Source organism: Rhipicephalus microplus, chromosome X (assembly GCF_043290135.1).
Source record: "Rhipicephalus microplus isolate Deutch F79 chromosome X, USDA_Rmic, whole genome shotgun sequence".
NCBI lineage: Eukaryota > Metazoa > Arthropoda > Arachnida > Ixodida > Ixodidae > Rhipicephalus > Rhipicephalus microplus.
This window is the reverse complement of record NC_134710.1, coordinates 309753385-309765684: the sequence shown is the minus strand read 5'-3', so window position 1 is coordinate 309765684 and position 12300 is coordinate 309753385. Positions and strand designations below refer to the sequence as shown.

At 44.8% G+C, this 12300-nt stretch overlaps 1 protein-coding gene across 6 annotated transcripts in view; it reads right to left on the bottom strand.

Annotated features, from left to right (window-relative positions):
* Nup214 (nuclear pore complex protein Nup214) overlaps positions 1 to 12300 on the bottom strand; it is a 280169-nt gene that overhangs the window by 197101 nt on the left and 70768 nt on the right. For all 6 annotated transcript variants that reach the window (XM_075879493.1, XM_037413729.2, XM_037413730.2 and 3 more), the window contains exons 12-14: positions 11683 to 11729; positions 8088 to 8755; positions 3075 to 3128 (exon numbers count right to left, since the gene is read on the bottom strand). In XM_075879493.1, coding sequence (XP_075735608.1) covers positions 3075 to 3128; positions 8088 to 8755; positions 11683 to 11729 — 769 coding nt within the window. The remainder of the gene's footprint in view (positions 1 to 3074; positions 3129 to 8087; positions 8756 to 11682; positions 11730 to 12300) is intronic.

Here is a 12300-nt window from a genome sequence, read left to right as displayed (position 1 = left end):
AGACATCTCCATCATTCTGAACAAGCAGAACAGTAGCAGCAACAACAAAAGCGGGCGATGTCACAATTCTTATCAGAACAAAACTAGATATCACTCCTTAGAATGGTAGCGCTCCATCATCTGCTTGGCTATTATCTCCCACACACCATTCTGTTAGTTTTACTATAGTCATCGGTAGAGATGTCCCACAAGCAAGAATATTCTTCCACGAGAAGAAAGAAAAAGGTTGCTTCATCGTTCATTTTCGCCATCACGGTGCATGCAAGTCCAGAGCATGATTTGGAACGGCTGCCGCGTTAGGGTGGCTAGAATGGGCCTAGCCGCATTCTGCAAGAGGGAAGGCTACAAGATGTCCAGAGACCCACCCGAAATTCCGCTACATTCCCCACAGCACGATAATCATTTGACCGGTAAGAGAAACGATCCCCGCCTCCTCGGAGAAGCCACGAGGAAGTAGTGTCGACACACCCGTGACGTCGTCCTCACGAGATGGGCCATCCTCGCCTCCTCAGGGGAGTTCTCCCTCGTGTGAATAACGCTTAAAGGACGAAGTCTTCAACCCACCATCAGGAAGTCCGATCAGAATCTTACTCGCACTGTTACGAAAGACGGCGATGCCAACACGGTCCCGAAGGCACCACTGCTTCGAATTCCGCCGGGCAGGTCACCAGCCGTTTGGTAGCGTAGGTTTCTCAGCTCGCGACTGCTTCTGCGCAGAGCTGATAGACGAACAGACGAGACGACGGTGCGTTAACAAGGTTTACGTACTGCATATATACAGAGGCGTTACAAATTCGGCACTGGGGCCGACAGCTTAGAGACTCGAAGAGCCGAGCTCCCTTCTCTGACACATAGGTCTACTGCCGCGACGCGCCACAGGGCTTTTTTTTTTATATGCACCGGGAGGATTCTTTGAGTAACCAAATGTCCAACCAGAAGCGCCGCTGGCCGTGAGGTCAGAATCCTCCAATGGTGTCGCCGCTGGGCCGCGTCATTCTCATCGAATCTGGAGCCGCTGCGCCGCACGTGGCTGCACCCAAGGACGAGTGACGTCGCCACGCATTGCGTCAGACTCGCCAGACAGGAAGGCGCCGATTGCTTTGACGGGCTCACTGTGCGTGCGCGACAGAAAGGCACCACCGCGTGATGACGCCGTTGAGTTGTTCGCGTCAGGCGGGCTCGCGTGCTGGCCTTGACACAGATAGCCTTTTTCAGAGGCATAGACGTTCGATGTGGACTCGCAGGCATAACAGCACTCAACACTCAAAGGGCATTTGACACTATCTCGCACTTTGGCATTCTTGAGGGGCTAGAAGACGTCGGTTGAGGAGATTGGATATATTGCTACGTGCAAGACTTTTTGAGTGACCGTACTGCCAGTGTTGGAATCAGTACGACACGCTCACTCCCATACGACCTTCCGGGGCACCCCTCAAGGCTCGATACTATCACCACTCCTTTTCAATGTTGGCGTACAGAAACTGGCACTACAACTGGAAAAATACCAAGATCTCGGATGTGCCATATATACACGGGTGACATCATGCTATGAGCCACTCGAGGTTCGTATGGCAAACAACAAGACACCCTCCAAAGGCCCACAGACATGGTCCAGGCCTTCACGAAAGAAGCAGGTATAAAATGCGCCCCCTTTTAAGTCAGCTTACATACACATCAGACCAAAACACACACAGGCGAATAGAGCACCGACCCTACAACTTTTTCTCGATATTAAACCCATCAATAGGACATCAAACATTTGAGTTCTCGGGACGTACATACAAGAAACGGTTAGCATCTGAATCGCCCTCTGCAAACTCAAGCGCACAGTACGCAGCATCACCGCGCTCATCAACAGAATCGCGTGAGGCAAAGAAAGAATGACAGAGGCAGACACCTTGCAATTGATGCATGGCTTTATCATTAGGCACGTAACTTACGCGCTGCCTTTTCAAGCCACGCGCCATACCGAGACCGACGAGGTGAACAAATTCGAATTGCATGTAAGGCGGTGTTAGGCCTTCCGGAGAGCACCAGCACAAAACACCTACTTGAACTAAGAATGCACAATACCTATAAAGAATTCGCCGAAGCCACGATCATCGCTCAGCGAGAGCGTCTTAACACGACGCTCCAGGGACGTTGTTTCTTGAGGCGCCTGCGCTGCCCCCATGCGCCGCAGTTTTGGCGCCACAGGTGGTAAGACCGAACTGCTACCTCACACACTGCGAACGCGGCTACATGTAGACCTCATTGCATGCAACATGCACCCTACATGCCACGCAACACGAAGACGAGCAAGGGCAACCACTTTGCTAAGGAGGCAGGACGACCCGGACACGTATTTAGCAGACGCAAGTCAATACCTACACATGAAAACACATAGCCCCACTTTCGCGGCGGTCACGATAAATAGGAAACGCACGATCACAGCTGCATCCTTACACACTTCATCCATTGCAATGGCAAAAGTCACAGCCATCACCCTGGCCATACGAGCCGCCGAAGCCAAAGAACAATCAGCATATATACTCAAAGACTCGCAGGATGCATGTCACCTATACCTGTGCGCAGTTTTGCCGGCCAGCGTCATATGCATTCAGGGACCGACCCTCACAGAGGACCACAGAATAACCTGGTGCCGGCACGTGCCACAGTGAATGGCAATGACCGGGTGGACCGCCTGGCTCGAGACATGCCAGGTCGAGCCTCAGAGCACTCCACCCCAAAGAACGCCCCCCAACCCGGCAAACCGCACAAAACTCTAGAATTCCAAAAGTACGGACATTGAACCAAGGCTCCGCCCCACCACAAGCTCAATAAGGGCCAAACAAGGAACTGACGCCTATTGCAGACCAACACATTTCCTCATTTGCAAAGACTACTCAAGATGTAGCCCGACAGACATGCCGCTAGTCAAACACTCACTCGCACATTGGCCGTGGGAGGCGCAACTCTCTGACCTGGACTTGGGAAGCCAGCTGGCAACCCTTGACGGGTCTGTGTTTGATGGGTCTGTTTTCAGCAATTAAGTCGGACTGAGCATATGAAGCACAGAGAAGCAAAGTACTCACCTCCTCCTTCATGGCTGCGAGGACAGCGTCCTTAGATGGCTCCAATTTGTAAGGCTGTAAGAAAATGAGAAATAATAGCTGGTTTCTTCTGCAGCTCTAATGACCTTAAAAGAACCCTGCAACACTTTTTTAAGTAATCGTTGAATGGCTTCTTAAAAAAAATCTAATTGCCTAACAATTTGACTGCCACAACAACTTTTAGAATCGTTTAAGTACAAGCAGAGTTACAGACATTAGCCGTACGAATCAAGAGCTTTCTCTCTTTTTTCGCACTAGCGAGCATGCAGACAGCTACACAAGGAGGGGGATAGCAAGGGTGCAAGATGCACCCTTTATCAGCGTGCATCATCTTTTTCGACCTTTCTTTTCTTTTTTTCTTTGAATCACGGTTTACTGTCCCCCTCTTTTTTTCTTTGAACCCCGGTTTACTTTCAGTGTGACCGCGAGAGCACGTAAGGACACAAACACATGCCGGCATCCTATACCAGGCACAGTAACTATGCCGATGCCGGCACCCTATACCAGGCACAGTAACTATGCCGCTCATGATGCTCAAATGAGTCAACAGCCATGGACTTAGGGTATCATCATCATCACTAACCTGACTATGCCAACGGCAGGGCACAGGCCCCTTCCACGTTCTGTCAATCAACTTGGTTCTGTACTTTGTGCTGCTACATAATAGCTACAAACTGTTTAGTCTGATCTGCCCACTTAATTTTCTGTCTCCCTCTCATGAGTTTGTCTTCTCTCAGAATCCCACCAGTTACATCAAGTAACCAGCAGTTATCCTGTCTACGCTACATGCCCAGCTCATGTCCACTTCTACTTCTTGATTAGAACTACGATGTCTAACTCCCCAGACCCACTTTGCTCTCTTCCTGTCTCTTAAGCTATTCTTTTCCATTGCTCACTGCATCATCCTCAATTCAAGTTGCACCCCCTTGATAAGCCTTCAGGTTTCTGATCCGTAGGCAAGTACCACTAAGTTGCAGCTGTCACATACCTTCCTCTTGAGGGATAGTAGTTGACTATCATTCATGATTGGAGAATGCTTGCTAAATGTGCTCCACCCTATTGATACTCTTCTAGTTATTTTGCTCTCATGATTTGGCTCTGCAGTTATTTCAAACTTCCAGTCTCTTGCCACCTAGCGCTAAGCACTGTTCTCTGCTGAGACTGTTGCACATTGCTCTAGTTTTAAGCATATTGATTTACATACCTACTCTTCTGCTTACGGTGTCCGATTCCATAACCATGACTTGTAATTCGCCTCCCAGTTACAGATCAATGCAATGTCATCAGTGAACTGCAGGCTACTGAGATACTCTCCGTTAACTCTTATCCATAACTATTCCCAATCTAGGGCCCTGAAAACTTCCTGTAAACATACGGTGAATAGCATTGAAGAGATCGTGTCACCCTACCCTACAACCTTCTTTACAAATATTTCATCACTTTCTTAATGGAGGACTACGGTGGCAGTGGATCCGCTCCCCATTTCTTTCAGCATGTTTATATATGCTTCGTCGATGTCCCGATTCCACCATGCCTGCATGACTGCTGATCTCTCAACCGAATCTAATGCCTTCCCGTAATCTATGAAGGCTCTGCATAGGGGTTGGTTGTATTCCACGCATTTTTCTATCACCTGACTGGAAGTGCGGATATGACCTACTGTTGAGTAGCCTGAACGAAACCCTGCTTGGTCCTTTTGATTGACTGAACTCTAATGTCATGTCTATTCTTCTAGCTATTATTTTTATAAATAGCTTATAGACAATGAACAGTAAGCTGATTGGCCTGGAATTTTTCAAGTCCTTAATATCTCCTTTTTTGTGAATCAGGATGATGTTGGCATTGTACCGATTCTGGTACCCTCCCAAGAAGAGAGAGACACTTTGTATACAAAATGGCCAGTTTTTCTAACACCATCCATCCACAGTCTTTCAACAGGTCTTTGTGTATATGGTGCAGTAATTTGAGTACATGGCATGATATATTGTGAGAAAAGGAAGCGATTTCCTAGTTATTAATTCTAGGCCACCTGCTGTACTTAATGTTTGGCTGGCGTGTTTTTAGGAGCCACGACTACCAATGGGTAGTGTTTTCTTGCCATGTTCAAAGTGTTGCAGTGTCGCTTTAAGCTTATGTGTAATAGTTAAAGTTACTGAAAAATCGACCCAATTAAGGGAAATGATAATGCAGAAACAATGCCACAATGCTGCAGTATGTGTTCACATGAATCTACTAATGTACTCCTTTTTTATGTGCCTAAGGCAAAGCGACTTTTCTATGCTTAGAAGCCCCTTAAGGGGTAAAAATATTGGCAAACTATTTCGCTTCAGCATGCAGCTGGGATTACATCATTTTACTAAGCTGTGTGCATCTACAAAGTGCATTCAAAAGTAATGAGCTGAGGAAATGCGATTATTTTATGCCTTCTTTTCCTTTTCCTACTTGGTCAGTGGTCTCAGCAAAGCACTGCCTGTGTAATCTATCACCAGGTGCACCAGGCGAGAAGTGTGTACAATACCAAAAAAGCATAGTCAAATGAAAACTATCCTCCCGTTAAGAGGGCCTAGCATGAAACACATGCAGTGTGAAAGCAAAAATGAATTTGCAATAGCTATTGGCTGTAATACGAAAATGCCAAATAAATGCAAACTAGCTTATAATTTTACCCACACCATTCTGCAACGGAGGGGGGGGGGGGGGGCGGGCTATATTATTTTTCCCATTTTTTTGCACCAAAAGAAAAAAACACATCGCGAAAAACAAGAGCGGGACAGGAGGGGGGGCTCAATCACAAGCATCCGCGTTGCGGTCGTTTTAATGACTTGGAGTGGCCAAAAATACGAGGGTAGGGTTTCCTACTAAGCTGAGAGTGTCAAAGTAGGAGTGCAAATACTCCCGAAATTTCGCATCATCAAAACAACTAGCAAAATTTTTCCCTCAAAACAACTCGCATATGTCTTGGGACACACGTGAACGGACAGGATGGCACAGCTAGCTGCCACTAAAACGCAGGTCAAAGCTTTGCTCGCTGTTGAATTTTTTGGAAAGAAACGCCAAAACACTTCTAGCCTTTTTACGTCTTTACTGCGTTTAATCTACCCTCAGAGCTCGTCGATCACTATCTTTCCGCGACTGCGGTTTTGTGCTTAGCATTTAGGGCAAACGGTAGTTCCGTTTTAAATCCACATGCACTGGCCATAGGCCTTTTAAACTTAGTCATTTTACGCTATCTATGATCGCACCTGCCGCTGTTTTGTCCACAAAGTTGGTGGAAAGCAGCGCTGCTTTGACTGGCCAAGCATTGGATGCACGCACACTTTCAGAATCCTGTCATTAACGTTTTCACCATACATGATCGTGTTCAAGAATGATCACAGTTTCATCCATAGCGGTTGTGGCAACGACAACCACATGCTTTATAGAAAACAATGTGTGCGCTGGTTGCATACATGCTTTTGAAGCTTCGAGCACGCAGCTCTCGGCTTTTGTTCGACGGTTTCGGTACTAAAGTCCATATCATTATCATCATCACATCATCATCATCAGCAGCCTGACTACGTCCACTGCAGGACAAAGGCCTCTCCCATGTTCCACCAGTTAACCCGGCCCTGTGCTTGCTGCTGCCAATTTATACCTGCAAACTTCTTAATCTCATCAGCCCACCTAACCTTCTGTCTCCCCCTAACTCGTTTGCCTTCTCTGGGAATCCAGTTAGTTACCCTTAATGACCAACGGTTATCTTGTCTACGCGCTACATGCCTGGCACATGTCCATTTTCTCTTCTTGATTTCAACTATGATATTCTTAACCCCCGTTTGTTCTCTAATCAACTCTGCTCTCTTCTTGTCGCTTGAAGTTACACCTACCATTTTCCTTTCCATTGCTCGCTGCGTCGTCCTCAATTTAAGCTGAACCCTCTTTGTAAGTCTCCAGGTTTCTGCTCCGTAGCTTAGTACCGGCAAGATACAGCTGTTACATACCTTCTTCTTGAGGGATAGTGGCAATCTACCTGTCATAATTTGAGAGTGCTTGCCAAGTGTGCTTCACCCCATTCTTATTCTTCTAGTTACTTCAATCTCGCGGTTCGGCTCCGCGGTTATTACCTGCCCTAAGTAGACACAGTCTTTCACAACTTGAAGTGCTTTATTACCTATCTTGAAGCGCTGCTCTGTTCCGAGGTTGTTGTACATTACTTTTGTTTTCTGCAGATTAATTTTAAGACCCACCTTGATTCCATATCACCCGCCGCAATTATAAAAGTGTTCAGACCATTCAAATTTTGGCCCAATGGACACAGTGGAATTTGACTGGGGACTTTCACATATTCGTATCTGCCACAGTTTCACATCACTGAGATTCTACTGCACGATTAGATGAATGTCTCATAAATTTAGTTATAATAAGATGCGGTGGGTTCGCAACAAGCCTGGAGCCCACTGACCCGCATTTTTATCAATGTGGCCAGATCATGAACGGAAATTTTGATTTCCAGGAAATTTTCACGAAACAAAAAAACCGGTCCAAAGCCGGGAGTCTCCCGGACAATCCGGGAGACTTGGCAGGTATGCTAATGCAATAAGAAGTGAAGTCTCAGTTGCTTTTACAGATTTCTACTATGGCATGCTACAATGTACTTGTTAATGACACTGCTGTAAAGTTAGACCTTCCAATGCAAGAAAGCTTTTCCAATTTCCAATTATTACTCTACAAAGAATAGGCAAATACAAAAAGGGTTTTCATCAAGTTAAGCTTTCGAAAGAATAAAATTGAGTTGCGTGTTGTGCTCTTTTCCGTCCCTTTGGTGTTTTTTTCGCCCCTGTCTAACTATTTGCGCCATCATTTCAAGTTAAATAAGGCACTAACTGTATATGAACTTTTTATAAATAAAATTTTGCTTAAGATAGACCCAAATGAACATCTGAAAAATACAGTTACAAAAAAGTCAATAACAGCTACTCAAACAAGAGTTTACAAAAAATACAATAATGGCTGCACCTTTTCTGAAGCTGCCTCAGCTGAAGGAGAGGAGGTCTTCAACTGCCGAGAAGGACCTGCTGTTTCCTGTGCTGAAGTCGTTGGTGCAGCCACTGACGTATGTTGAGAAACTACTGGCACTGGAGCTGACGACCCCTGGGAAACTATAGCGTCTTTTCCTGCTGCCTTTGAAAGGATGGAGCCAGTTGGGGTTGATGAAAGAGCAGATGAAACACTAAAAACTGTAGCAGCTTTTGTAAGAGCTGCACTTGGCACTGTAAATGCTGCTGATGGTATGGAGCCTATAGCTGGTGGCGTGGAAGTCGTAACACATGAAAATGAGGGCACCGGCACCGAAAACAGCCCTTGGCTAGAAGTTGTGGACGCAGTCAAAGATGTTGACTTTGCCGCTGGGGGCACAGAGGCTGGAGCAAAAGAGGAAGCATTCCCTCCTCCACTAGCACCAAATGAAAACACACTACCCCCACTGGAAGATGCTGTCGTTGCAGACGAAAGATGTTGTTGTTGCAGAGAAGATGCTATCGTTGGTGTCGTTGTAGAGAACAGTGATGTAGGTGCAGCAGTGTTGCCAGAGGCAACTGCAGCTGCTGCACAAGATGAGGCTACAGGTATGAATGAAGTAGCTGTGGAAAATGGCTGACTGGAGAAAGGGGGAAATCCTGCAGCTCCTGCAATAAAAAAAAAAGATGTATCCATGCAAAGTTCCATAAATATCTTTACAGAGCTGGAAAACAACCTAAAGAACTGTCCAAGTCTGTCTGTTTATAAATGCCTTATCGAACTCCAACACTAAAGCTCCTAGTCATGCGGGCATGATGAAAATTTAGTAGCCTATGAGCTGTGGATGTTGCAATTCAAAAGTAAGGGCTGCACATTCGAATTTAATTCTAATTACCATATAAATTATCATTAAAGGAATACTGAACAAAGGCTGGAAAAGATTACTGAAATACTGAAATTCTACTCAAAAGACACGATTGTTCTGATAAACAGTTTATTTTACATATTTTTGAATAACTGGCACTATTTTTGGAGGATTGTCTGCATGCAGAGTGAGCAGTGATGTCAAATCCACTATGGCAGATGCATGTGCTCTTGTCCTTTGCATTCTCCACCTCTCCTTTCCATCCCACTCCTCCCTTTCACAAAAGCACTGAGATGTGCAAGAGGCTTTATCCTACGCAAGAGCGTTGTTCGTCATGGTTCTAGAAATCACAGTTGGGGCTGAGCAGGTTCAGAGTCGCAGGCGATGGCTGGTATTGTTGGCATGCTCTTTTAAGGTGCATTAAACATCACCAAACATCACCTCCTTTAGTTCACTGTGTAGCTAATAGACGAGACAGTTTGTAAAGAACTCATTAAATTCATTATTTCCCGCTAGCTTCTGTCCGAAATGAACTTTGTGAACAATACCAACTGATTTTGGCACCCAATCTTAGTTTGGCTGAAAGTTTCAGAAGCGAAACTTTTGTCCAGAATCTCTTCTAACACACACAAGATCAAACTAAGATCTACTATGTACTCTAACCAGTAAGTGCATGTTGCCCCCAATAATGAAAAAGACGAAGCTGCACCACGGTAAATGGAGCTAAAATAATCTACAAAGAAGTCTGAGACAATTATAAAAAACTTTCTTTGTTTTCTGGTTTTGTGCAACAGAAGTTAAACTATGGAGTATATTGAACATCAGTAGGGGTCACAATGGCAAAAGCCCAATGTATTGATCCAGTCTCTGAACAAAAACCAACAAAACAAAAACCCATGTTGTTCACAACTCCAGAGGAGTTACGTTTGTTGAGCCATTGCAACAATGCACTAGGAGAAAGCACATGTGGGTTCCTGATTATTTAAGTAGGTATACAGTGTGGTGTTGACATAAGGTGATAATGACCCATGTCTTGCCAAACAAATAGGTGGACACTCTACAAGATAGGGTTTCTTATTAGATTTTTTCAGTTTCACATGCCAAAAACATCATATTATTAGGCATACCGATATGTCGGCAAACTCATACCCCTGTCACACTTCGCAACTTAAGTGTACTTTGGGTGAGCGCACTTAGGCTCAAAAAGTATCACTTTAGCGGTCCACTGCTACATGAGATAGGTACTTTGGAAATGACGGCAGTGACAATGGGTCTTTTTTTAGATCCGAACAGCACCTCCAGCGGAAATCACTGAAATCAAAACACTTGCCTTGCATGAATAGACAATATCGGGGGCCGAGTATTTTTCGTGATAATTTGCAAATGTCACCACACAGTGATCCCAAAAAACATGGAGCCCGTGGTGTCACCACCACAGCACATGCGTAGACTAGTCCCCTGGAAAAGGCCCATTGACGGATTAGTAGCACCACATGTTATTTTTGCGCCCATATCTCAGTGTCCGACCATGTTGTCTTCATGAAAGTAGCACCAATGGCACATGCCATAGCAAATGACTAGAGAACAACTGATCTACACTTGTGCAAGTGTGCAAGGAAGTACACAACGCGATAGACATGGCCATAGCACGATTGCATGCCATGTGCTCCCGCATCCCTCTGTTGGATGTGGCCACAAATTGCCTGAGGGCGAGAATAGCAAGGTTTTGTGTTGTAGTATGACTAGTTTTAATATGTAGCAGTACTCCTAATAACAAGAACAATGGTTGAAAAAGATACTATGAGCACCTCTTTATGCCATGGTGCATTTATGTGCAAGCCACTGCTACCGAGGCTAGACACTTGGTTGCAGCAAAGTGAGGTTGGCGAACACCCTTGCCAGCAAGTGTGCTTTGGAGCGTGTGACACCAAAACTTCCTCGTGTGACAGCATGTAAATGACAATCGTGGCAAAGTGGACTCACTCAAAGCCCACTTAAGTTGCCATAAGTAACAGGGGTATCACTCACGAGTAGACTCAATCAGACAGACTCAAGACTACCTTGCGAGTCTGAGTGAGTCTAGATGGGTTTGAGTTTGAGTGCGGAAAACTTTTAGCGAGCCCAGGTATGAGCGAGTCCGGTTGAAAAAAAATATTGGTGAATCTGAGTCTAAGTAAGCCGTAAACTCAAAATGTATTTCCTAAACGAGTCTGAGTGAGCTGCGCCTTTTACTGCCAACTTATGATCCTACCTACTAATGTTCAGCATTATTATCAGCCTTATATAGGCTTATGTTATTACTCACGTTTATTGGCACATACCTCAATACACTAATATTCATGCGCCGCCTTAGTATTTATCAGAGGCATGAATGAAGATGCCATAACCTCCCCCTGCTGACTCGTACTTGAAAGAAGATTGAAAGGTGTATCTTAGATCCTCAATAAGCAAGGTATTGGCTTTAGAGAACATTCACACTACGTATGATCAAAAAATACACTAACTCTAAAGGATCCTCAAGTCACATGAGGCATTGCCATCATTATCGGCAGAGGGTGGGATGGGACAGGGTTAATCCCCTCTTCCCCCTGCCTCGCATATAGGAAACTACTACACTTTTAATAAAAATTATTTATTCATAACACAATATGATTTAAAACAGTAATTCAATACTGACTCAAGCATCACTTTACAGGTACGATTTTATTATAAAAATTTTTCTTTACTTGCCTGTGGTTGTAAGCTGAGGAGCAGTACCAGATCCTACGGATGGTATTCTAAACACAAAAATAAGGTACATATTAGTAAAAAAAACCCACATGGTGACATTACAAACATCCTTTCCAGCCTCTACTTTTTGATGAAAGAATTACGAACACAACTAGTTAATGTGGTAGCTAAAATTACAAATAGCCAGTGGGTAGGAGCCGACACGCTTTTCTCTAAGCTTCACCAGTTTTTATTCACATGCTGTGACAATAATAGTGATACATCCAACATTGCCCATAGGGTTATGCGGGGTGACGAAATTAAAGAAATTTGCTAGCACAAGACAGGGTTCAAGTTATTAATGTTAGCGCTCTTAAAGTGTGCATTACAAGGGTGCAAAAGGAACTTGCTCTCTTCTTTTTAGCTGCCAGACGTTGGTTCACTCATAAATGCACGTCAACGTGCTGTCCCACAAAGAGCTTTTTATGCACCTTGAGGGCACAGCATTTTCATGGATGAACATAATCATTCAAATGCATAAGGCAGTACCAAAGAACAACTTAGAGAAGATGGTGACATTGCCGCTAAACAATATTTGACCACGCTACAGAGCTTGCATCGGTGCGTACCATCAACCAC